This window comes from Bos mutus, chromosome 7 (assembly GCF_027580195.1).
Source record: "Bos mutus isolate GX-2022 chromosome 7, NWIPB_WYAK_1.1, whole genome shotgun sequence".
NCBI lineage: Eukaryota > Metazoa > Chordata > Mammalia > Artiodactyla > Bovidae > Bos > Bos mutus.
Genome location: NC_091623.1, coordinates 52,474,897 through 52,498,832, shown reverse-complemented (window position 1 = coordinate 52,498,832; position 23,936 = coordinate 52,474,897). Strand labels below are relative to the sequence as shown.

The 23,936-nt window shown below is 57.0% G+C and overlaps 2 protein-coding genes and 1 non-coding gene across 5 annotated transcripts; 2 read left to right on the top strand and 1 right to left on the bottom strand.

Moving 5' to 3' along the window:
• Positions 1-79: 79 nt before the first annotated feature.
• NACC1 (nucleus accumbens associated 1) lies at positions 80-17,681 on the top strand. The gene is made up of 6 exons (XM_070373556.1): positions 80-314; positions 12,037-13,005; positions 13,098-13,271; positions 13,736-13,841; positions 13,924-14,021; positions 14,818-17,681. The coding sequence occupies exons 2-6, from the start codon at positions 12,048-12,050 to the stop codon at positions 15,078-15,080; spliced, it is 1,599 nt and encodes a 532-aa protein (XP_070229657.1). The 5' UTR covers positions 80-314; positions 12,037-12,047; the 3' UTR covers positions 15,081-17,681.
• A 1,440-nt stretch (positions 17,682-19,121) lies between these two features.
• Positions 19,122-19,194, top strand: TRNAG-UCC (transfer RNA glycine (anticodon UCC)). The gene has a single exon. It is a non-coding gene; the product is annotated as a tRNA-Gly (tRNA).
• Positions 19,195-20,105: 911 nt separating this feature from the next.
• On the bottom strand, positions 20,106-23,599 carry STX10 (syntaxin 10). Of its 3 annotated transcripts, XM_005900544.2 has the most exons (8): positions 23,441-23,598; positions 23,021-23,190; positions 22,755-22,849; positions 22,620-22,682; positions 20,948-21,055; positions 20,747-20,853; positions 20,555-20,649; positions 20,106-20,480 (listed from the first exon to the last, which is right to left on the bottom strand). In XM_005900544.2, the coding sequence occupies exons 1-8, from the start codon at positions 23,473-23,475 to the stop codon at positions 20,404-20,406; spliced, it is 750 nt and encodes a 249-aa protein (XP_005900606.1). In that variant the 5' UTR covers positions 23,476-23,598; the 3' UTR covers positions 20,106-20,403. The 3 variants fall into 3 exon arrangements, with proteins under 3 accessions (XP_005900606.1, XP_070229665.1, XP_070229666.1); XM_070373564.1 differs by having other exon boundaries at positions 23,021-23,562; XM_070373565.1 differs by lacking the exon at positions 20,106-20,480 and having other exon boundaries at positions 20,561-20,649; positions 20,751-20,853; positions 23,441-23,599.
• Between the last annotated feature and the right edge of the window lie 337 nt (positions 23,600-23,936).

The following is a 23,936-nucleotide window of genomic DNA, read 5'->3' as shown; positions in this document are numbered from 1 at the left end:
GCCGCACTCGGCGCTCGGCTGGCCTAGCCTCGGGGGCGGGAACCGGGGGCGGTACACGGGCGGGGCCACGGCCGCTTCTCCCCGGCCTGGCTGCCGCGGCGGCGCGCCTAGCGCTCGCTCGGCGCTCGGCTGGGGCGGCCTGGCCCACAATGAATGGCCGCCGCGGCTACCGCTGCTGCTGAGGCGGAGGCCGCGGAGGCCGCGGAGGCGGAGGCCGAGGCCCCGGCGCAGGGGGGCGCGCCCCGGGCCCAGGCCCGGCCTCAGCTGCCGCTGCGGAGCCCGCCGGGAGCCCCCGGAGCGCGGCCACGGCGCAGGTGAGGCGGCCTGCCCCAGGCCCGGTTCCGGCCTCCTTCTAGCCAGGGCGGCCCGAGGGCATCTGAGGTCCGGCTAAGGGCTGAGAGGGGAGGACATGGGGGCCTCCTCCGACAGGAGAGGAACCTGGCTAGTAATCTACACTGTGGCCGGGCCGGCGAGTGCGGGGAGTCCCGGCCCGCGCCGAGCGGCCTTGAGCGTTCAGCTCCGGGCCGGGCCGCGGAGCTTGGGGGCGTCGGGATCTGGCCCAGAGCTCCTCCTCTCATTCCCCGCGAGAGGGGCGCGAGGCCATGCCGGGGCAGGTGCCGGGGGGGCCCGGGAAGTTGGAGGGAGGCTGGTGGAGGAAAAGTGAGGAGGCGCCGGGGGAGACCGGAGGGGGAGGGGGAGGCGGAGTCAGGCTTCGGGCCGGCGGAATGGGGGAGGAGGAGAGAGCGGCGTGGCCGGAGGGAAACGGCCCTGAGGCGGGGGAGGGGGGCGGGGAGGGGCCCGGGCTTGCAGGTACCGTCGGGGCGCTGGAGGAGGTGGGTCAGGTTACAAGCTTGGGGGCGGCTGAGGAGAAGCCCAGGAAGTGGGGCAGGGTGGGTGTGGGCGGAGTTAGTTCGAGTGGGGGCGGTTAGGAGATCCCTGGGACGTTTGCGGGGGTCACTTGGGGTTAGGATTCGAAGAGAGGGGTTGCAGGTGGCGAGAGCCAGATACAGGGGCGATCAGGTAGGTTGAGGAACTTCGGTAGGAGCTTTGCGAGTGGGAGGGGGAGGCAAGCTTTTGGACTAAGTAGGCTGGAGGGGGTGTGGGAGCAGGTCCGGAGAAACTTGTATGATCAAAAGACACGTGCCAAGGTGCGCCCCCCTCTTTTCTTGGCCAGGTGTTAGCTTGGGGCCAAACCTGAGGGGTTTCTTCTTCCTCACACCTCATCCCTGCCAGGTTCTGGGCCCCTACCTACCCTTTGGGCAAGCCTCTGTGGGCTGCTCCAAGAGGCTTGGTGGCCAGGTGGGTGTTTGTGTGGACAGCTTGGGAAATAGTTTGGAACACCTAGCTCCGGCATCTTGTCTACCACCCTCTGGCCCACCCCCACCCCAGATATATGCAGGGAGGTAGACACACACACACACACACACACACACACACACACACACCCTGTTACCTGAGTAGTTTAGGGTCCTGAGATTCTATGTGCACTTTTTGTGACCAGACCTTTGAGGCCCAAGCCTAGAGGTTGGGACCTCCCAGCATTTCAGGCACCAGCTCTCTGCAGGTGAGTTACTGGGAGGTGAGCTTATAAAGCTCTGTTCATTGTGTCTTGGAGGCTCTGGTGAGGTGAATGCGGGTCACCAAGAAGGGGCTCAAATCAGGTACCCAGACCTTTGGTGCTACCCGTCCCAGCGCTTGGCCTCTAGGGTGCATCTCCTGGGCCAAGCCCTGTGCTGAGCTTGCTGGTTAGATGAGCTCATTGATGGCTCACCATCACCACCAAATCGGCTTAGATCTTCTCCGTGGTACAGGGTGGGAAACTGAGGCTCCACATGGAGCCCAGCTAGACATCAATGGGCTGGGATTGATTGACCCTCAGCCCCAACCCTCGGTCCCCTGGAGCTGGCCTTTGAGGGGCGTGACGGGACGAGGTCACACTATTTTGGATTCCCTGGTGGTATTTCCCTGTCCAGGACTTTCTCTTGCCCATCCCGAGGGATGGGTCTGTACCCTTGTGGACCGAGTTTTCCTGGTGTCCCAGGGAACCAGATCAGTGGAAGCTTCTCTCCCAGAGGCTAGGTCATCCCCTACCCCCGTTCTCCTAATGGGAGCCGGAGGTCAGGGATCACAGAGCTGTGGGCTGGCAGAAGGAGGTGGTTATAAGGATGGAGCCTGGCTGGATTGTCTTTTCCTCACTTTGGTCCCCAGTCAGACCACCCCTACTTTTTGTTCCTTCTCTCAGGGAGTCTAACTGCAAGGCTATTACCGATGGGTCCTGGGAACGCTGACTTGAGATCCTCAGCACGTGAGGCAGGAACCACAAACGGCTGGGTTGAGTGGTATCAGGCAGATCTAGGTTTAATGATCACCTCCCTTCCCCCGATCTCCCCAGAGTTCCTAGAACTGCCCCCACCTGGGCTGGGCCCTCCTCCCCGCTTTGGCTGGCCTCCTGGTTCTGGGAGGGGTAGAAACTGGGCCAGCAGCCCCACGTAATGAAGCCTTCTCCCTGCCTGGTTGGGCTGAGGCTGGCTGCAGACTGGGGCCTCAGCAGGGCTCTAGGCTGGGTACTGAAGGGTTGGGGCGGGGGCTGCCCCCAGTCACAGAGCTAGCTGGAAGCGGGGCAGAGACTGGAAGGAGCAGGCCACGGCGCGTGGATGGCCAAGAAGGGAGCAGTGAGTCCGTGTGCCTAGAGCTGGAGAAAGCACTCTTCATAATTACTTCGCCAGAGGAGAGCCACAATAGCCTGGCGGGTGAGAGCCACAAAGTAAAGGGACCCTGGGGACAGTTTGATGTCGCATGGGTGCCAACTCCCTGCTGGGGCCCAGGGAATGGCTCTCGGCAACTTCTAGTGAAGGTGATCGACCCCAGACAAATGATCAAGAGTGTTTCTGATAGCCCTATGTTCAGGAATATAGTAAAATGGAGTGAAGTGATGGTGTTGGGGTGGGGGGCAAAGCATTAGATTCAGGGGGTCAGTGAAGGCTTTCAGGTGAGCTGAGCTCTGAATAATAAGTCAGCCTGCTGGGGGCAGGGTGGGTGGGGGTTGTGGGGAGCTGGGGCAGGGAGGGGTGGATGTTCTAGGCAGACGGGACAGCACATTGAAAGCCTTCATAAAGCATGTGCCAGGCTCCGGCTCAGAGCCCTAAACATCTTATCTTCATGAGGAAAAGAAGTGAAGGGAGAGCAACCCTGGTGTGGAGGTGGAGACCCTTAGTGCCATTCCCAGAAAAGAAGCACCTGATCTTGGGGTCTCCTGGATCCCCGCCTCACCCCCAGAGGCAAAGTCCAGACCCCTTGGCCTGCATCCAAAGCCTTTTAAAATGTGCCCCAGTGGATTCTTGAGCCGGGCTGTGAGATGAGTTTTGGTCAGTCTGGCAGGCCCTGTCGTGGAGGTCAGCCTGAAGGCACGGGGTTTGGAGAGGCTTTCAGGTTGGTCTAGCAAGGTCTGACCTGGCTCCTCAATGTCACCGCCAGAGCCTTTGTTGGAGGACGGCCTGCCAGGTTCTGGTGGGGCTTGCAACATTTGAGGCGACAGTGAGCTGGCCTCGAAGACAGAGGTGGTGTTTGTACCGGCCTCAGCTCCTTCTCTTAGGTCCTCCCCGCCTCTCATCACTCCCATCCCTTTCCTGGGTGCCAAGCTGCTCTGAGCACTTTTACCCACTTTTAACTCACTTTGGTCTTTGCCTAGCATGAGCACGTGGGCCCGCCTCCCTGCCTCTGCTCCTGGGTCCCCTTGGCCAAGAGTGTCATCCGTCTGTCTCCCCAGGAGAGCTCTCAGCCACAGAAGCCGTGAGGTGGGACTGACTGGGTGGCTGTCACTTTGTGTGCAATGTCTGGTGGTGGTCATTGCCCCTGTCTCCTCTGGACAGACAGGGTGCAAAGGTCCCAGCATCCTTAGAGACCCTGAGCGGGGTGTGTGTGCTCATTCGTGTCTGACTTTGCGACCCCATGGACTGTAGCCCGCCATCCCTCTTGCCTGGGATTTCTCAGGCAAGAATACTGGAGTGGGTTGCCATTTCCTCCTCCAGGGGATCTTCCCAACCCAGGGGTTGAACCTGTGTCTCCTGCATTGGCAGGCAGCAGATTTCTTTACCACTGCACCACCTGTGAGGACTGTGACTGAATTAAGCAGAAGGTGGGTAAAGGTGGGCATACATGCTGTAGTGGAGAGTCAGATTCAACCATTAGCACCACCTTGCTTAGCCCGGAGAGCCTGAGCAAAGGTCGTGACCTCGCCTGCCATCTCAGTTTCTGCATCTGATAAGTGGGAACAAGCAGGCATTCCCGCACTGCAGGGGTTCTTAATCAGAGGTGATTCTGCCCTGCCCAGGGGACACTTAGAAGATTGTCTCATGACATTTTTGGTTGTCACAGCTGAGGCTGGGGAGTAGAGACTGGCAGTGCTCCTCATAGAATGTACGGGGCAGCCACCACCACAGACTGATCTGGGCCCCACGGCAGCAGGGCTGGGGCTGGTCTCCTTGCTGCCTGGTTATCATGAGAGTTACATGAGAGGCTACTGTCTGGGATGCGACCTGATGATGCTGGGAAGGCAGTGGGGGAGCCCTCAGTAAATACCCGTGACTGATGAAATGGCCTAAGGTTCTGGGGGCTGGTGAGCAGTAGAAGATGCCTCCTCTGCTGTCAGGGAGTTTGCAGTCCTGTGAGGGGTCATGGGGACAGAAGGGGACATCACTAATAACAGCAGCTGGACACCGGCTGCAAATCTCCCTGCATTACTCTAAGGTGGTTTAAGCCTTAAAACAACCTTATGAGGTGGCTGCTCCTTTTATAGTTGGGAAAGACTGACATGGGGCTAGAGGGAGGGATAATGTTTTCTAGGCGTTAAGAGGAAGGGAAACATAATTCTAAACTGGAAACTTTGTAAGGGATATTTGATCCTAGAAAAACAAGATTCTAATTCTTCTACCCTGCCAAGGCCCTGCAGGGTCTCCAAGCACCTCTCAGTAGCCCCACCCCAGTAACCACCCGAATCCATTGTGCTAGCCGCCCAATGTGACCTCAGGACCTTTGCAGCTGCTGCCCCGCCCGCTGCCCTCCGGGTCTGAAGGCACGCTGGGGAGAGTGAGGTAACTCGGAAAGGTGGGCTTGTGGCCCTGGTGGGAGGCGGGTGGGGCCTGGCTGGGTTCTCCTAGGAGCTGCTGCAGGCACGGGGAGGCCAGATTGCCGAGTCCTGCAAGAGGAGAGCGGAGGAGGGAGGCAGGAGAGGCAGCAGGCTAGACTGCTCATTCCCGGAGGTGGCAGTGAGAGGAGGAAGCACAGAGAATAGCTGGGGGAGGCAGGGCGGAGGAAGAAGCCTCCTGAGGGCGAGCGGGAAGCGGCACCCGGAACCCTTGGGTGGAGGCTCCATGTGGGCCACAGACCCCAGCTCTGGAGCTCCCCACTGGGCTTGTCGTCTTGGCTCCAGCTTCTCAGTCTGCCCAGTCAAGAAATGGGTCTAGCTGTGGTGGCCACCTGCCCCCAGGGAGCGGCAGCATCAGGTGGAGGACAGGGAAGCCCAGGCCAGCCTTGAACTGGAGCCGCGGGGCCTGGGTGCCATCCTGGGCCTCCCTCTTCCTCTAAATGGCAAGAGGACTCGTTTCTTCCTCAGAAACTGGCGAGAGGAGTAACAGCCTCACCAGGTGCTGGTGCACAGTAGGGGCAATGTCCAGGCCACCTAGGGTTGCTCATCCTGTTCCCTGCTGTGGAGTTAATGGGAGCTTTTCAGGGGAAAAGAATAGGAATTAAATGTGCATGTCCATGAAAAAGGCCTGTGTGGTTGACTGCCTGGTTCTTCACTAGGTGGTGTTTGCCTAAGCTGCCTCTCAGAGGGTCCCCTGGCTTTGGGCCAAGAATGCACCCCCAAGCAGCCCGGGGCTGTGTGGCTTTCCTGCGCCCCACCCCCCCAGCCGTCACTCTGACTTCATGCTGAGCTGAGTGAAGGATTCTGGAGGTTTCCAAGGGGTCGTCAGTCCTTACACTTGGGCTTGGCAGTTTCCCTTAATGGGCTTCCATGTCCACGGGCAGCTCACCGCTTCCCTGGAAGGTCAGCTGAAAGAGACAGTGCTTGGTGAAACAGTCCCAGCCTCTGGGGACTTCAGAGCGCCCTCCTCAAAAAGCTGGCACTTTCCACCCCCAGGAATTGCACTGCCACACAAGCACTTCCATTTCAAGCCTGCATCACCCCAGCGGGATCTGGTGGTGGGGCAGCTGGAGCCATCAGTGGGAATCCCAAGTTTGCTGAGCCCTGGGTGGGACTCTGGCTGCAGGTCAGCTACCTGGCGGGGCTGCCAGAGGACATCACCACCCCCACCCACCCCCGTCGGCCCCAGCGGCCTCCACCGCAGTGTGGGTGGCACCCCTGCCCGGCCTCAGAGACCTTTTCTAGTCCTGCTCTCTTTTAGTCATAACGCAACTAAAAGAGGAGTCTGGTTGAAAGCAGGGCTTCCTAGGTGGCACTGGTGGTAAAGAATCTTTCTGCCAAGGCAGGAGACAGACAGCGGTTAGATCCCTGGGTCAGGAAGATCCCCTGGAGGAGGGCATGGCAACCCACTCCAGTATTCTTGCCTGTATCTCTTGTCCTGGAGAATCCCATGGACAGAGCCTACAGTTCAATGAGGTCGCAAAGAGTCAGACACAACTGAAGTGACTTAGCACGCGTGCCAGTTGGAAGTAACAGAAGTAATTCTTCATTCATTCTATGAGCAACGATCGTGCCCCCGCTGTGTGCTTGCCTGGTTATTGGGGTAGGTGGGCAGATGCCCTGCCCTGGTGGAACTGACACAGAGACAGGAACTTGTCAGAGATGGTGAGAAGCGCCAAGAAGGAAAACTCAAGCAGGAGAAGCGGCCGGAGGAATCGGGGTTGGGAAAGGCTCTGACTTCCGAAATTTGACACAGGTGATCAGGAGAGTTTGAAGGGCCGTGACCATCTTGGGTCCTGCGTTTTAGGTCAGAGTGGGTGAACCTTACCATGCAGGGGCCCCGTACACATCACAGGGGCCCAGGTGGTGAGACTGCTTTTGAAGGAGTCAGGGGTGTGAATCTGGGGTTTGTTTTTTTTTGGCTGTGCTGGGTCTTTGTGGTTGCACAAGGGCTTTCTCTAGTTGCCGTGTGAGGGCTGCTCATCGTGATGTCTTCCCTTGTTATGGAGCACAGGCTCTAGTGCGCTCGAGCTTAGTAGCCCTGGGGCATGTGGAATCTTCCCAGACCGGGGATCAAACTCGTGTTCCCTGCACTAGTAGGTGGATTCTTTTTTTTTTTTTTTTTAAACACTAAGTCTCTTACGACCCCATGGACTGTAGCCCACCAGGCTCCTCTGTCCATGGGATTCTCCAGGCAAGAATACTTGAGTGGGTTGCCATTTCCTTCTTGGAGTAGGTGGGTTCTTAACCACTGGACCCCTAGGGAAGTCCGATCTGGGAGTCTTGACCCAAGCAAGGAGGGCTGGAGCCCACGTACACTGTGACCCAAGCAGGCTTGAGGCGGCGAGAGCTCTACCGAGGACGCATTGTGTTGGCATCTGGGGTACATGTCAGTCTCCTGTCCATGGCGGGAGGTCCAGGCGAGTGGCCCCATGAGGGAGCTCTGGGGTGAATAGATGCTGGTCTGCTTGGACGCCATGACAAGATACCATATAGACTGGCTAACTTGACAGCCATTTATTTTCTCATAGTTATGGAGGCTGGAAGTCTTAAGAGGCCAGCGCAGTCAGGTTCTGGTTGGGATCTATCTAGTGTGTTCACATGGCCCTTCCTCAGTGTGTGCTTGGAGACAGAGAAATCTCTCGACCTCCTCTTCTAAGAACAGAGTTCTGTTGGATGAGGGCCCCAATTTTTTTGACCTCATTTAATCTTAATGACCTTCAAATAGGACCCTGTCTCCAAATACAGCCACACTGGAGATTAGGACTTCAGCTTATGAATTGGGGTGGGGGACATCGGTTCGATCCCTGGGTCGGGAAGATCCCCTGGAGGAGGGCACAGCAACCCATGCCAGTGTTCTTGCCTAGAGAATCCCATAGATGGAGGAGCCTGGCGGGCTACAGTCCATGGGGTCGCAAAGAGGCAGACACGACTGAAACAGCTTAGCATGCATGCACACACAACTTAGTTCACAGCAGAGCCCAGAGTCCACTTTCTGGAAGGATCGTGCTTGCCTCTTCCTCAAGGCTCTGCATGCCTTCCTTGTGCCTTGATGGCCACCCTCCCAGCCTGCCACTGCCCCGTTAGATCATCCCACGTCTACCCCCTGGTGCTTGGCTCTGGGGCTGCATGGGGTTCATGAGGCCTGGAGATGCCAGCCTGAATATCAGGTTGGCTTTTGCCCTCAGGAGCCCCCTCCTTGTGTGTCTGTTCCCGCCCGTTATCTTGAGGATATTCGCACTCCCAAGCTAAGTGCTCCCCACAAAGCCACCTGCACCAGTTCTCACTGCGGGGACAGGCCCTGAAGTCCAGCACCTTGGGACCCATGCAGACCCATGAAGTGGGGCACCGCTCACCTTCACTGCGGGGTGCTCTGAGCACATTGGGACATGCGTGCAGCCTTGTCCAGCACACCGAGTGCAGTTAGGAGTGGAATGCCCTTCGTAGCCCCAAAAGCATCCACATCCATATCTCTACAGCCTCAGCCCTCTACCCTCCTCACCCAAGCTTTCCCCGATGCCAGGAGTCGGTCACCTATTCCCTTGGTGCTCTCTCTTCAGTGTTTTTAAAATTTACTTACTAATGATGTGGCTGTGCTGGGTCTTCATTGCTGCATGAGTGTTTTTCTCTAGTTGCACCAGGTGGGGCTACTCTCTACTGTGCACAGGCTACTCATTGCGATGGCTTCTCTTGTTGCAGAGCACAGGCTCTAGGGCACACAGACTTCAGTAGTTGTGATGCACGGGCTTAGTTGCTCCTTGGCATGTGGAATCTTCCCAGACCAGAGATCAAACCCGTGTCTCCTGCATTGCAAGACAGATTCTTAACCGTTGGACCACCAGGGAAGTCCCCTGATGGCCTTTCTGTTTTTCGTGATAGTGACATTGATTTTGATGAGGAAAGGTGAAAAGAGTGTGTGCAAGGGCCCTGGGGCAGCAACTAGCCAGCGCCCCATCAGCTGTTCGTCTCTCACTCCCACCTTAGCTCATGCACCTTTCAGGGTTTTGTTTGTTAAGTCTGTCTTAAGCTGCCTCTGGGTTGAGCACTGGGGATGCAGTGCAGACTTGGGCCCTCTCCGGATTCATTGAGAAAGGGCTCCGTGGAGGAAGAGAAGGAGCCATGTGCCCATAGGCTCAGGCCTGTACTTTGGGGCCAGCGTGAGTCCTGGCTCCAGAACTGACTTGCTTCTGGGACCAGGAACTCCGTATCTGTGCTTCTTCATTTGGAAATGAACCCTGATAAGGCCAACCTGATTCTGCACACTCAAACCTGTACACACTGAGCTGCTCCATTTGGGAGACCCTGAGGGTGACACTGGCCCTGCCCTCCCAGCACCCAGGCTACCAGAGCAGTCGACATGTGACTGCATGAGCGCCCTGAATCCTCTTAGCAGCCTATGGGGCTGATTTCACACCCCTGGCTCTTGGCTGGGGAAGCTTAAGACCGTTCCTTCCCCAGGGCCTTTGCACACTTTTCTACTGTTGCTTCTCACCAGCCTGACTCTGCTCAGGCCTCTCTTCTCTCCCCTACTTGCCCTTTCAGGACCACCGCCCTCCACACCAATAGAATGGCAGGGGATTCACCGTTACCAGTGGGGTGGGAGGGGGTCATGATTGCCCCCAGAGTATCAGCTGTGCCGTCCTCGCCGGATCAGTTTTTCCTCCTGGATTGGAACATGCACTGATGGAATAGACTGTGATGCAGAAGTTTATACATTTGAGAGGTGCCAGAGCCCCCACCCCGGTGGTACCTTCTGGGTCAGGATTGGGGTGGGCTCCTCGAGCAGGGTCTTATTAGGCAGTTCCTTAAATTCACATTTCTTTCTCCACCCACCCCCTAAAGCCCTTTAGATGTTTGCAGTGTGATTTCATACACTTTATTTTTAAATATTCACTTTGGTAAGTAGTACATACACCAGGTTCAAAATTTAGAAAGGACTGTGCCCACTCCAGTATTCTTGCCTGGAGAATTCCCATGGACAGAGGAGTCTGGCGGGCTACAGTCACATAGAGCTGGACACGACTTAGCGACTAAACAACAAAATAGAGACTGTACGTGGCAAGTCTCATCCTCAGTTCTGCACAGGGGACATTAGTCTTAAAATTTCTTTGTTCATTAAACAGCGTCAGATGCACATACCAAGCAGTTGACCCGTTTTTAAAGTGTGCTGGTTCAGAGCTTTTCGGTACCTTCATAGTTGTGCATATGTCACCACAATCACTGGATGTTTCTTGCGAGGACAACAAGAAACCCCGTTCCTGTTTGCTTACGCTTCCCCAGTCCTCAGCCCCTACCCTCACCCACTGCCCAGCCCCAGGCAACCACAACTCTGCTTTCTGTCCGTATGGATTTGCCCATTCTGGACATTTCGTATTTGTGGTGTATGAAATACGTATAACGCGTGGTCTTCTTGTCTGGCTTCCTGCATTTAGCATATTTTGGGGTATCCTAGTTGTAGCGTGTATCAGTTGTTTGCTCCTTTTTATGACTGAGCAGTGTTCCACTGTGGGTGGATCACATTTTGTTTATCTATTTGCCTTTGAGGTTATTGGCTCCACCTTTTGCCTGTTGTGAACAGTGCTGCTCTAAACATTCACATGGGACTTCCCAGGCTCTTTACTTAGCAGTGAAGAACCCACCTGCCAATGCAGGAGACATGGGTTTGATCCCTGGATCAGGAAGATCCCCTGGAGAAGGAAATGGCAACCCACTCCAGTGTTCTTGCCTGGGAAACCCCCTGGATAAAGGAGCCTGGCGGGCTGCAGTCCATGGGGAAGCAAAAGAGTCAGAAGTGACTGAGTGACTAAACAACAACAAACATTCTCTGCCTTAACTGCTGGTGGATGTTATGTTTTCACTTCTCAAGTACACTTCCCAGAGGTGGGATTGCTGTGTCATCCGGTAACTTCAGCTTTAACCATTTGAAGAGCGGTTTTCTACAGCAACTGCATGACTTCACATTCCCAGCAGCAATATAGGAGGGTCCCGAGTCATTTCTCATCTTCCCTGAGAGTATTTATCTTTTTTATGCTAGCCAGCCTGTGTGTTAGTTGCTCAGTTGTGACTGAGTCTTTGCAACCCCATGGACTGTAGCCCACCAGGCTCCTCTGTCCTTGGATTCTCTAGCCAGCCTGGTGGGTGTGAAATGGTGTCTCACGGTGGTTTGGATTTGCATTGCCCTGGTGACTGTTAATGTTCTCGTGCAGTTTCAGGGTTTCTTGAGTGGTCATTCAGTCATTCAACAAATGGTGGTTCTGGGTCACGTGCTCAGCCCTGCAAAGGCAGTGTGAAAAATCAGATGACTCTGCCTTCTTGGTGTTTGTATGCCAGTTACCTGTGTGTGTAGTCCTAGTGCTGGTTAGTGCTCATGGGGTGCTCGCCGTGTTATCTCATTTAATGCTGAAGCACAGATGCGTAAGAATGCCTTTGCCCTCCTTTGTTTGTTTTTTAACACTTATTTGCCTGCACCAGGTCTTAGTTGGGGCATGCAGAATCTTTATTATTAATAATTTTTATTGTAGTAGCATGCAGGATCTTTAGTTGAGGTATGGGGACTCTTAGTTGTGGCATGTCGGATCTAGTTCCCTGACTAGGGGGTCGAAACTGGGTGTCCTGCATTGGGAATATGGAGTCCTAGCCACTGGACCACCCAGGGAGTCCCTGCCCTTCTTTGTGCAGAAAGAAGCCCAGCATGGGCCACCCCAACTTAGCTGACTGGACAGCCTGTCACAAAGGCCAGGCCATGCTGGGACAGGAGTGGGCGGCCCCTGTGATTCTTATAGTCCTGGCAGATTCCACCACGTGGCTGCTGTCCACACTCCTGCCTGTATCCCGGCATCGGGCTGGGTCGACCACCTGACCCCGCCCCCCATCTCTCCCTGTCGCCCGCGCAGCTGCTGCCGCCATGGCCCAGACCCTGCAGATGGAGATCCCGAACTTTGGCAACAGCATCCTGGAGTGCCTCAACGAGCAGCGGCTGCAGGGCCTGTACTGTGACGTCTCGGTAGTGGTCAAGGGCCACGCCTTCAAGGCCCACAGGGCCGTGCTGGCCGCCAGCAGCTCCTACTTCCGGGACCTGTTCAACAGCAGCCGGAGCGCCGTGGTGGAGCTGCCGGCAGCCGTGCAGCCCCAGTCCTTCCAGCAGATCCTCAGCTTCTGCTACACGGGCCGCCTGAGCATGAACATGGGTGACCAGTTCCTGCTCATGTACACGGCCGGCTTTCTGCAGATCCAGGAGATCATGGAGAAGGGGACCGAATTCTTCCTCAAGGTGAGCTCCCCCAGCTGCGACTCCCAGGGCCTGCACTCTGAGGAAGCCCCCTCGTCCGAGCCCCAGAGCCCCGTGGCGCAGACGTCAAGCTGGCCGGCCTGTGGCACTCCGCTGCCCCTGGTGTCGCGCGTCAAGACGGAGCAGCAGGAGTCGGACTCTGTGCAGTGCACGCCCGTGGCCAAGCGGCTGTGGGACAGCGGCCAGAAGGAGGCTGGGGGCGGCGGCGGGAGCAACGGCAGCCGCAAAATGGCCAAGTTCTCCACGCCAGACCTGGCTGTCAACCGGCCGGCCCAGCAGGCCCCCGTGGTGGCGGCGGCACAGCCCACCGGGGTGGCGGCGGGGGCGGGGGCCGGTCCGCCGACTGGGGGTGCGGCGGCGGCGGCGGCAGCAGCAGGCGGTGTGGTGAGTGGGCCCAGCACATCAGAGCGGACCAGCCCCGGCACCTCAAGCGCCTACACCAGCGACAGCCCCGGCTCCTACCACAACGAGGAGGACGAGGAGGAGGACGCGGGCGAGGAGGGCACGGACGAGCAGTACCGGCAGATCTGCAACATGTACACCATGTACAGCATGATGAACGTCGGCCAGACTGGTGAGGTGCCCCCGCAGCCCCCAGCCTGGCCCCACTGCCCTCCCTACCACTTCCACCCCCGACCCCAGCACACCTCTCTCCCCCCTGCACAGCTGAGAAGGTGGAGGCCCTCCCTGAGCAGGTGGCCCCCGAGTCTCGGAATCGCATCCGAGTGCGGCAGGACCTCGCATCTCTCCCCGCCGAGCTCATCAACCAGATTGGCAACCGCTGCCACCCCAAGCTCTACGACGAGGGTGACCCCTCAGAGAAGCTGGAGCTGGTGACAGGTGGGCTGGCCTTACCTCCTCCCTGAGCTCCCCCTGCCCCCTCATTTGGGTTGGGTCCTGGGGCCCCTGATGCCCCTTCATAATGATACAAATCAAAGGCTGGCCTGTAGGTTTCCACCCCAGAGGCGGGTATAAGCATTGGCTGGCATTTTCAGCCACATTGGCATAGATCAGTGGTTTCGTGGGGGTGGTTCCAGGGTTGACCAACACAGCGGTTAAGAATTTGGCCCTAGGACTCAAGGTGCCAGGGTTCCATGCTCTCTGCCTGTTCTTCTCTGACACTGGTGGCTGGGTGGGCACCTGGGTGCCCCGTGGATGGTGGTGCCACAGTCTCTCTCCTTTCCTGAGTGTCGAGAAGGCAGCTCTGGGTTGAGTTATCAAGGGGGGTCTTGGTCGGCCCTGGACGAGTAGGGAATGTGGCAGTTTGGGCCCTGGCTATCCTCTCGCCCCCCCTCCCCCTCCAGGCACCAACGTGTACATCACGAGGGCACAGCTCATGAACTGCCACGTCAGCGCGGGCACCCGGCACAAGGTCCTGCTGCGGCGCCTCCTGGCCTCCTTCTTTGACCGGTGAGGCCCCCACCAGAGCCCCCAGGGTTGGAGGGCTCACCACCAGCGGGGGCCTGACTCCCCTCCCCTGTGCCCTCACCAGGAACACGCTGGCCAACAGCTGTGGCACCGGCATCCGCTCTTCCAGTAACAACCCCAGCCGCAAACCGCTGGACAGTCGCGTACTCCACGCCGTCAAGTGTGAGTGCCTGCCATTCTGGAGTCAGGGTTGGGGGCCCAGGACAGGCGGGCAGGGGGTCCTTTTCTCTGGTGTTGGCCCTGATGGATCAGTAGGTAGGCTTTGATGTTAAGAAGGATTCTGAAGTTCAGTCTAGGCTTCTTGGGAAGAGGGCTGTGATTGGTTAGAGATTTCTTGATGGGGAGGACACTGAAGGAAAGCCACAGAGCCGACAGGAGAGGGTCTCCAACGTAGGCTGGTCGTGGAGTGATAGATCTCCCTGCAGGCCTCAGCCAGTTGTCAAGAGGAAAGTCTAGTGGAAATCCCGGTTTCTAAATTCTGGCAAATGACGCCTAGTTTTCAAGAGCACCCAGGTGTCCCGCATCAGCTCCACATAGCCCACACACATGGCCCAGCTGGGTCCAGCCTGGGCCACTGATGTAGTGTAGCATGCTGTCTGCAAGGTTTCGGGCTCCCCAAGTGGCTCAGTGGTCAAGAATCTGCCTGGCAAGCAGGAAACGCAGGTTCAATCCCTGGGTTGGGCAGAGCCCTTAGAGAAGGAAATGGCAACCCACTCCAGTATTCTTGCCTGGAGAATCCCAGGGACAGAGGAGCCTGGTGGGCTACAGTCCATGGCGTCACAAAGAGTCAGACACGACTGAGCAGCTAAACAACAGCAGCAACCATCTGCAAGGCCTCAGTCCCCTCAGCTCTGAGGGGTGGGCAGAGGTGCCCTGAGGTGGGGAGGATGCCAGCTCTGCGGCAGCTGAGGGCCTGTTGGGAGGGGAGCTTACCCAGGGTGGCTCATTCCACCTGCAGACTACTGCCAGAACTTCGCCCCCAACTTCAAGGAGAGCGAGATGAACGCCATTGCGGCCGACATGTGCACCAACGCCCGCCGCGTTGTGCGCAAGAGCTGGATCCCCAAGGTCAAGCCGCTCATGGCCGAGGGCGACGCCTACACCACCTTCATCAGCTACACGGGCAAGATAGAGCCGGACATGATGGGTGTGGAGCACGGCTTCGAGACGGCCAGCCACGATGGCGAGGCCGGCCCCTCGGCCGAGGAGGCCCTCCAGTAACCCCCACCAGACCCTCCCGCGGGGCCGTCACACTCCCCCTCCTGTCACACCCACCCGCCATCTTGGTCACGAGCTACTACTGTCTGTCCCTCCCCAGGACCCGCGGGGGGTGCTGCATGCTCCCGGCTCCTCTGCCTCCCCTGTCCCATCCCCTGACCCCAAGCCGATCGGGGATCCGGGCTGGGAGAGGATGGCAGGTGGTGCGAGGTCTGCGTGGCCTTCTCTAGCACACACTCATGCACAGTCGGGGGGCTCTTGCTCCCCGTCTCCTAACCCCTAGTGACTCTCTCCCCACTCACCAGGCCAGGCACAGGGAGGGGCCAGCCTGGGGGAGCTTGGGAAGACCCCCTTCCCACGCCCTGGGCCACCAAGCGGGAGCATTCCTCAGGCTCCGCCCCCCCACTGCAGCCCCTCGGGACTTGCAGGGGCCCCCGGGTTCTCAGGACCCCTCCGACTACCACCTCCCAGTGCTTCCACGTTTCCAAAAGCGCCTTCCTGTTTCCCTCGTCTGTCCCTGCACCTGGGGGCTGGGGTAGGCGAGGCCATGAGGACTGCCCATTTTACAGCTGAGGAAACTGAGGCTCAGAGAAACTGACCGACCCAAGGTGGTGGGCGGTGGCAGGCCCAGCGCCCTTCTCTTCCCCTCCCTGTGCTCAGCCTCTCTTGCCATCACCAGTCCCCTGGGGCCTGAGAGGGGCAGGTCCTGAGTGAGGGGGGCCTTTGGGGGCAGACCGTGGGTCTGAGGACAGGAGGAGAGGTTTCCGGGGCGTGCAGAAGCGTGTGGGTGTGCATGTGTGTGTGTGCGCGCGTGCGTGTGTAGAAGTTTTGCTCTTAAACAAATGAAGACATAAGAGGCAGTAGGACCAGGGGTGGAACCCAGGGGAGCCGGCTAGGGGGAGGGGGCTGCTGCCTTTCCCTCCCTTCCTCACCCCTACCCCGCCCCCACGGCAGGGCTCCCAGCCCCCACCCCCTGTACATACTTTTTAAAACATTTTTTTAGCTAATGAAATACTGAAGTATAAGATTCCTTTTATTTTTCAAACCAATGGGACTGGGTCTGATGTCCCCTTTGGTCCCCGGAGCTGTGGAGCTGTGGAAGGCAGGACGGGGTGGGGGCCAGGGGGCAGGCTGAATGTGCTGCGCATGTGTGTGGAGTGTGGGTGCGCGTTTCCAAGGTGGGGCCCCCCCCAAGCCCCACTCTGCCTGGGTTCCTTGGGTCCGGCCAGCTCCCACTCACCCCTCAATGCCTCCCCCATGGGGCTCCATTGCAAGGGTGTCCCAGGTTTTTGAGTTCTACATGTAAACTCAGAGGGGTTTGTTTTTTTTTTTAACTCTACTCCCCTTCCCCCATACACACACCCACTGGGTGTCATTTCTTTGCAATTTCACATTTTTGTCTCTAGCCCTTGTTCTCATGCCTCTGTCTTCTCCCCAATCTGACTCGCCCATTGCTCCCAGCAGCCTCTCTCTCCAAAGGCAAGGGGACTACAGGAGGTGGTGGGGGCCCACTGGACCCTTGAAACCTGACTTGGAGGCCTACCCCCCCCCGAACCCCAGGAGCCCCCACCAGCCTGTGGGGCCGGGGTGGGGGGGTCCTTCCTGACATCTGCTTGTTGCAGGGGTGGGGGGATCAGTCCAGCTGGGGTCCTGGGACTCTGCTTTCTTGGCCTCAGCTGGCTCAAGTGTGTAGGGGGAGTCAACACCCCAACTAAAGCACAAGCACCTTAGTCACATCTATCCTGCCCCCCCCACCCCAATCCTGGTCTCAGCACCCACCCCAGCATAGATCCCAAAGCACAATATCCTGGTCACTTGGCAAGCTGCCGGGCCGACCAAGGCCGAGAGGTGGGCTGGGGCTCCAGCCAGACCCCACAAGGAAGCCGGAGTCCCCAGGCGCTCCCCTCCTTCCAGGCCTTAGTGGGGGCCAGCTCTCTGGGACTGGGGTCTTCTCCCTCCCCACCCCCTTGTCCTGGGCAGGCCTCTGTCCAGCCCCTCCTCGCCTTTATTCTTGAGCCCCTGCAGCACTGGGCTGGGTAGCAGAGCCCTCTTGTTTCAGGGACCCCAGGAGGCGCCCCCCTGGCGGTCTGGGGAGGGGTGGGGAGTGGGGCTGGGCAGGGGTGCAGGGGAGGAAACTCCTCACCAGGAGAGCCAAAGACAGGGTTGTGCCTTACCCCGGGAGCCACCCCTGCGCCCTCCCGCCCTGCTTCCTGCTCCTGGGTGGCCTGCTGCTTTTCCTTCTTGCCTTCCCTGCCCCCTCCACCCGAGCCCACCCTGCCCTGCGCTGCGCTGCATGGACCCCCAAGCCCGGGCAGCCAGAAAGGAACATGGAGAACCACCGACCAACGCAAAAAAGACTGGGGGGGCCACCTCCCTCCCCACTGCCGGCCGCCCACTCACCCTCGCCTCTTTCACGCAGGACAGTCTGTCTGCGTGGAGTGCCAACGCCCTCCCCGCCCTGGGCCGAGCCCCTCCCCACCCCCGGGCCCGTAAGTGAGATTGCACATTAACTACTGTAAGAAGAGGAGCCGCACTGGGAAATGTGAACCGTGAGAATATCAGTGATACTGATGAGGAGAATAAACTAAACGCCTTTGTAACAGCCCTGCTGCCAGCTGCTCACTTGGGGCATGGGGTGGTGGGTCCCACCCTCCGTCCACACCCCCATACCCCAGGGTGTCACACTGACAAACGCAGTGGGGGTAGGGGGCCCTCAGGATGGCCATGCCAAACGTTATGCCTTAACGTCACTTGAGTTTAGTTGCTCAGTTGTGTCCAACCCTGAAACCCCATGAACTGTAACCCTCCAGGCTCCTCCATCCAAGGCATTTACAAATTGGCACTTTCCATGGGTGCTTGCCATCTACCTCTACAAGGCAGGAATACTGGAGTGGGGTGCCATTTCCTTCTTCAGTCAGCTTGAGGGGGACCCCATTTTAGATGGGGAAACAGCTTCAGACTCAGGCAGCCAATAGGTTACCCCAGGTTGTTGCCTCACAGGTGTAAGCCCTAAATCCTGCTCTGGGGTCCCCCAGGATCCCCTCCAAAGCTGAAAGGGCAGCAGCTCCATCAATTGATTACTGACACCCTCACCTGCTGCCCTCCCATGGTATTTGACACCCCCAGCCCCAGACACAAGTCCTGACCTGCATCCACACCCCTCACCCCATCCTGAACCAGTGCATTCAGAGGAACACTGGGGGACTTGCCTGGTGTCCCGAAGTGAAGACTGCTCCCAGTGCAGAGGGGCATAGGTTCTATGATCCCTGATCAAGGGGAACTAAGATCCCACATGCTGCGCTGTGCAGCAAAAAAAAAAAAAATATGTATATATATATATATAAGTCAGTATAGCTTTAAAGAGGATATGAATCTTCATATCCTGAGGATATGAACAGAAGAAAATTCTATCAACTGAAACAAAAGACAAAACATACCTTAGGAGCCTGTGGATTCAGAGATGTCTCAAGCAGTGAGGGAGGACTTGACTGATCTTAAGAGAATCCATCAAATCAAGATATCCATGCTGGGGACGTAGACAGAGAGGTTTCATCTCCGCCCAGTCCAGGTCCCACCACCCCATGAGGACTGGAGGGAGTCTCAGACTTCGATAGGGAAGATCACTGAGGGTGACAATTCACAGGGTCACTTGGGCATGTTTCAGTAAGGCCAGCCCCCTCTGGAGTCCTGAAGCCTCGCTTCAGCCAACAGAAAGCAGGGTTTGGGGGAGCCAACAGCGTCACCAACAAAAATCCTGAGGTGATTCTGGTCCAAAGTCATCTCAAGGAACAGAAAGCCCTGTCTGAACATGTAAGCAATCCCAGCAAGGTGGTGTCAGACCCCCAGAAGCACGTCTTTTAAGCCCAGGAAGACTGAGAACCAAGTATAGAATGGATCGAGACAACCTGAACCATAACATCAGTGGTAGTGGTTTTGCACTAAAAACAACAATAAAAAAGGGAAAAACAAGTCGACTATACTTCAATAAAATACATATATTAAGAAAAATAAAAATTAAAAAAAAGAGAGGGGGACTTCCCTGTTTCCCTGGTGGTCCAGTGGTTAAGACTCTGCACTTCCACTGCAGGGGGCCTGGGTTTGATCCCTAGTCGGGGAACTAAGATCCTGCAAGCTGCTTGGCACAGCTCCCCCCCCAAAAAAAGGGAATCTGTACATATTTGGTTCTTCTTGACAAATCAGCCTTTGGGGCTGAATGGGATGACAGACAGCCTTGTAACACATAACACATAACAATGTGTCAAAGATACAAGGTGGTTCTGATGTCAGATTACATACTGCTCAGGATGGAAACATCCAGGACATTAAGTGAATATTCACTTACAAGTTTACCCAGCTTACAGGGATCATTTCCGACTGGGGTAGGCTCTACAACAAAGTCCTTAAATCTACAAACGCCCCCTTGTAGCGGGCTTCCCAGGTAGCTCAGCAGTAAAGAATCTGCCTGCAATGCAGGAGACACAGGTTTGACCCCTGAGTCGGGAAGATCCCCTGGAGAATGAAATGGCAATGCAACCCACTCCAGTATTCTTGCCTGGGAAATCCCATGGACAGAGGAGCCTGAAGGGCTACAGTCCATGGAGTCGCAAACAGACACGACTGAGCACACGCTCACACCTTATTAGAACACTGCATCACAAAAGGATGGAAGTGACCTGGTGTACAAGAGAGCCTCGTGGTACTGAGAGGCCCCTCAGAAGTCATAGCTGAGCTCCCCAGCTAAAGGGATTCACCTACTGGCGACACAGAACAAGCAAAAGATGTTCAGGCTGAAGTTCAAAAACTCAAGGAAAAATCAGTGGTTGGATTTTTTTGATGGTAATAAAAGAAATCTGAGAAATACACCAGAATAGTCTTTTCTGCACTGAATGTCAACCGTTGAAATCCCTAACACACATGGGCACGCATGCACAGTTGGCCCCAGGGTGTGCAAGCAGGCGTCTTAGAACAGGAGTTCCCATTCAGGGGCAGCCACCAGTTCAGATCACCATATCGTATGATACAAACATATATAATAAAGGCTGGGATTTTATTTCCAAGTTGGCACATGTAGAAGGCACAGGGGCAAAGCAATGGCTTTGGGGAGTAGAGATGGGGAGGGGTGTGTCTGAGGTTCCCTTCCTCCCCCACCCCCTAAGTGCACTTAAGACCAGACTGGTGGTAGGGGCTCCAGCCCGGGGCCCTGAGGGTCCTCTCTAGATGAGAGCCTTGGGACAGCTCCCCCGGCATGACCTCCCCATCCTCCCAGGGGACAGGGCCCTGCCAGCTCCCCGCAGCTGGAGGGGCTGCCCCCTGGGGAGGACCGGAATCAGAGAGAGAAGAAGAGGACGAGGACCAGGAGAAGCACCCCCAGCAGCACCACAATGGCACACCACTGTCGGCGGTCTGGGGGCAAGAGGGTCAGAGTTCACAGAGGGGAGGCAGCACCCCTCCCCACTCTCCCACCCCAGGGGACTCACCACTGGTCATGTGGGATATTTTGGCCATCTTCCTAAGGACCCCATCCATCCGGGACTGGGTGTGGTCCATCTCCTGAGCAAAGGCGTCCAGCATACTGCCAAGACCAGGAAGGCATCAGCCCCTGGAGGCTCTGTGCACACCAGAGCAGCTGGCCATGGGCTCCTGGCCCACCCCCGGGGTCCCAGTCTCACATGCCCTGCTCGTCCAGCTCCTCCCCAACTCGGCCGGACATGTGTTTCAGAACTGAGATGCTCCCAGACACCATTTCCAGCTGTTGATCCTGCTGGTCCAGGATCAGCTGCAGGGTAGAAGGGTGGGAACCGAGGTTGGCAAGGAGCCCTGAGCTGTCCGCAGTCTCCTCCAGCCTGGGGCTGCCAGCTGCCTGCACGCACCTGCTGTGTGGCCTGCTGCTCTTCAATGTAGCGAGAGGTGGTCGAGACCACACTGGCATCCAGCAAGTCACTGGAGGACTTCAGGATGGCCGGCTTGCCTGTCAGCATCTGTAGGGACCCATACAGCAGGCTCAAGGAGGGTCGCCCACTCCCGGCAGAGACTGACAAGGTTTGTGGCAAATCTAGATGGTGCCTACTCAGGAAGGCAGTCTCAGGAGTAGAATGGCCTGGGTCCTCAGGGCCATTATTAACTAGCAAGGTGACCCCAAGGCCATACCACTTGACTTTCCTGTGCCTCAGTTTCCTCATCTGTAAAATGGGGAGGGCTATAAACCCTGTTTTCTGAGGATGGAACAAGGATTTAATAAATTAATCCTGGCATGTTTATAAACCTATAAACACAGGTATTTAAGAATCTGAACTTAAGGGACTTCCCTGGTGGTCCAGTGGTTAAGAATCTGCCTTCCAATGTGGGGGGCATGGGTTCCATCCCTGGTTGGAGAACTAAAATCCCACATGTCAGAGCTTCCTTGATGGCTCAGTGGTAGAGAATCCGCCTGCCAATGCAGGAGACATGAGTTCAATCTCTGGTCTGGGAAGATTCCCACATGCCACGGAGCAAGCAAGCCTATGTGCCACAACTACTGGGGCTGTGCTCTAGAGCCCTTGAACCTCGACTACTGAGCCCACATGTTGCAACTACTGAAGCCCTCAAGGTCTGGGCCCATCACAACCAGAGAGGAGTCACTGCAACTAGAGAAAAGCCTGTGCAGTGACAAAGACACAGCACAGTCAAAAACTAATTAATTAAAAAAGTATCCCACATGCAGTGGGGGAACTAAGACCTGATGCAGCCAAATAAATAAATACAAAGGATTTGAACATTAATCCCCAAAACAGCACACCTGGAAGGCACGTGGATCCTGCCATAGGACCCCAAGCTGCTGCAGGCTTCAGCCCCCCACCCTTCCAGACCCCATGTAGGTGTATTGAGTGAGGCTGCTGTTACACAACATGCAAAGAATGAACATCAACACAGAGGCAGCAGAGAGAATGCGCAGAAAAGGCAGGAGTGGGTACACACACAGGGCAACTACACCCACAAAAGGGAAATAGTGGATCTACCCAAGGCCGACAGGGATCCACTCAGGGGCCAAGTTCAGAGAGGTCAAGTGCCTACACAGATTAAAAAAAAAAAAAAAAAAAAGCACAGGGACTTTCCTGGTGGTCCAGTGGTTAAGGCTCCAAGCTCCCAATGCAGGGGCCACAAGGGCAAGGGTTCGACCCCTGGTTGGGCAAACTAAGATCCCATGTGCTGCTGGGCACAGCCCAAAAAAAGGAGAAAAAAAAAAGGTAAACACATATCCTGGAAACAATAACAGAGAGCAAGAAAAGGAGACAGGCTGCCACACACACAGAAAACCTGTAGAGTATAGACCCACAGGAGATGGTAGAAGGGATTATACACACAGAGAGAAATCAGTTGGGCTCATCCAGAAAGAGCAGGCAGGTAGAGAGCATGGACACAACTGTGCATGAAGATGAGGACCCAAGCAGAGGGACAGACGCACGGGTCCCCAGGAGACAGGCGAATGCACAGAGGGGCCAGGCGTGCACTCAGAGGACCACACTGAGACACGGGGGGTGAGGGCACTGGGTTGGAATGCCTTACCTCCCTGTTATTCCTCTCCATGAAGGCTATGGCTGCCGGGCTGACCATATGGTCCTTCATTTCCTACAGATAAGGACAGCATCAGAGAATGAAAGACGCCCTAACCTTCCTCACCCCATCGGAAACTCTCTTCACCTGCACGGATTCCCGCATCCTTTGCACAAACACCTTTCTCTCCTGCAGGTCTCCGGCTGGAAGCTTGAACTTGCCGGGGTTGGCTTCCACTATGCGTATGCGGCGAGTCGAGTCAAGGCCAGAGCCCAACAGAACGTGCGCCCTGCTACGCCTCAAAGTCCTCAACACCTCTTAGGTGTGCAGCCTCCCCCAAATGTTGGCTCTCAGCGCCCCCTGCCCCTGCAATGGACTCTCCCATGCCACCCCCTTTCCCCCCCCCAGGATATCAATGGTTTCCTCCAGGTCTTCGAGGTCCCACTCGATGCTGCGCAGGCCATTCCGCAGCTCGTTGGTCGTCCAGTCCAGCTCCTCGCGTCCGACCACCGCGCTCTCCTGCAGGAGCTCGCACCACCGTTGGTACAGCCCGCGGGCCGTGTTCACCGCCTTCTGCACCTCGCTGCGGGCAGGGGCACAGCGGGCGCGGCTGGCGGGGGCGGGGAGCAGGCGGTCCTTCCGCCCACCATTACGCCCCCAAACAGGTTGGGAGCTCAGGAGACCCTTATATCCCCCTGCGGACCCCTCCCACATGGCCACGGGGCGATCCCGACGGCGGTGCCCAGAATGCCTGACATGCACCGGCTGGCACGCGGGCACTGGTTGGCAAGGGGACACAATACCCCGTGTCCTCCCGCATCGCTGTCACTCACCCTCGGACTACAAAAAATGGATCTTCGAGAGACATATCACGCCCCCCACCCGCCCGAGGCCGAATCCCCTCCCTTCTCGGCCTCAGAAGCTAATTCCCTCCAAGAGGTGCGGGACGCACCGTCACCCCGCCCCCCGTCACGTGACCCATGCCACCACCGAGAGCCGGGCCGCCAGGGGAGAAAGAGTGGCCCTCGGCCCGAAGTGCGGAAACATCCGCTCTCTCTTCAGTCATCTTGGTTGTGGGCAGAGACGATTTCCTGTCTGCACGGACCGCCCCTTCGCTCCCGGTCCCCAGCAGTGTCCTAGTTCTATCTAACTGGGTTCGACTCAAGAGCTTCGAATCCATCGGTTCGAGACCCAGCCCCTCGGATTGTTGCTGCGCAACCTCAGTTTTCCCTTCCGAGCAATGTACATAATGTCTCCTTCAAAACAGGCGAGATTATGGCTGGGGAAGGGGCTCATTCATTTGTGGGCCATCGTTATGGACTCCTTGAG

What these genes read in the sequence shown, in the direction of transcription:
- NACC1 (XM_070373556.1), top strand. Translation starts at nt 12,048, where the DNA reads ATGGCCCAGACCCTGCAGATGGAGATCCCGAACTTTGGCAACAGCATC. An exon ending in GAAGCTGGAGCTGGTGACAG is followed by an intron (nt 13,272 to 13,735) that starts GTGGGCTGGCCT and finishes CTCCCCCTCCAG; the next exon opens with GCACCAACGTGTACATCACG. An exon ending in CTGGCCTCCTTCTTTGACCG is followed by an intron (nt 13,842 to 13,923) that starts GTGAGGCCCCCA and finishes TGCCCTCACCAG; the next exon opens with GAACACGCTGGCCAACAGCT.
- STX10 (XM_070373564.1), bottom strand. Translation starts at nt 23,321, where the DNA reads ATGTGGGAGGGGTCCGCAGGGGGATATAAGGGTCTCCTGAGCTCCCAA. An exon ending in GGATGCGGGAATCCGTGCAG is followed by an intron (nt 22,683 to 22,754) that starts GTGAAGAGAGTT and finishes CCTTATCTGTAG; the next exon opens with GAAATGAAGGACCATATGGT. An exon ending in TGGAGAGGAATAACAGGGAG is followed by an intron (nt 21,056 to 22,619) that starts GTAAGGCATTCC and finishes GGGTCCCTACAG; the next exon opens with ATGCTGACAGGCAAGCCGGC.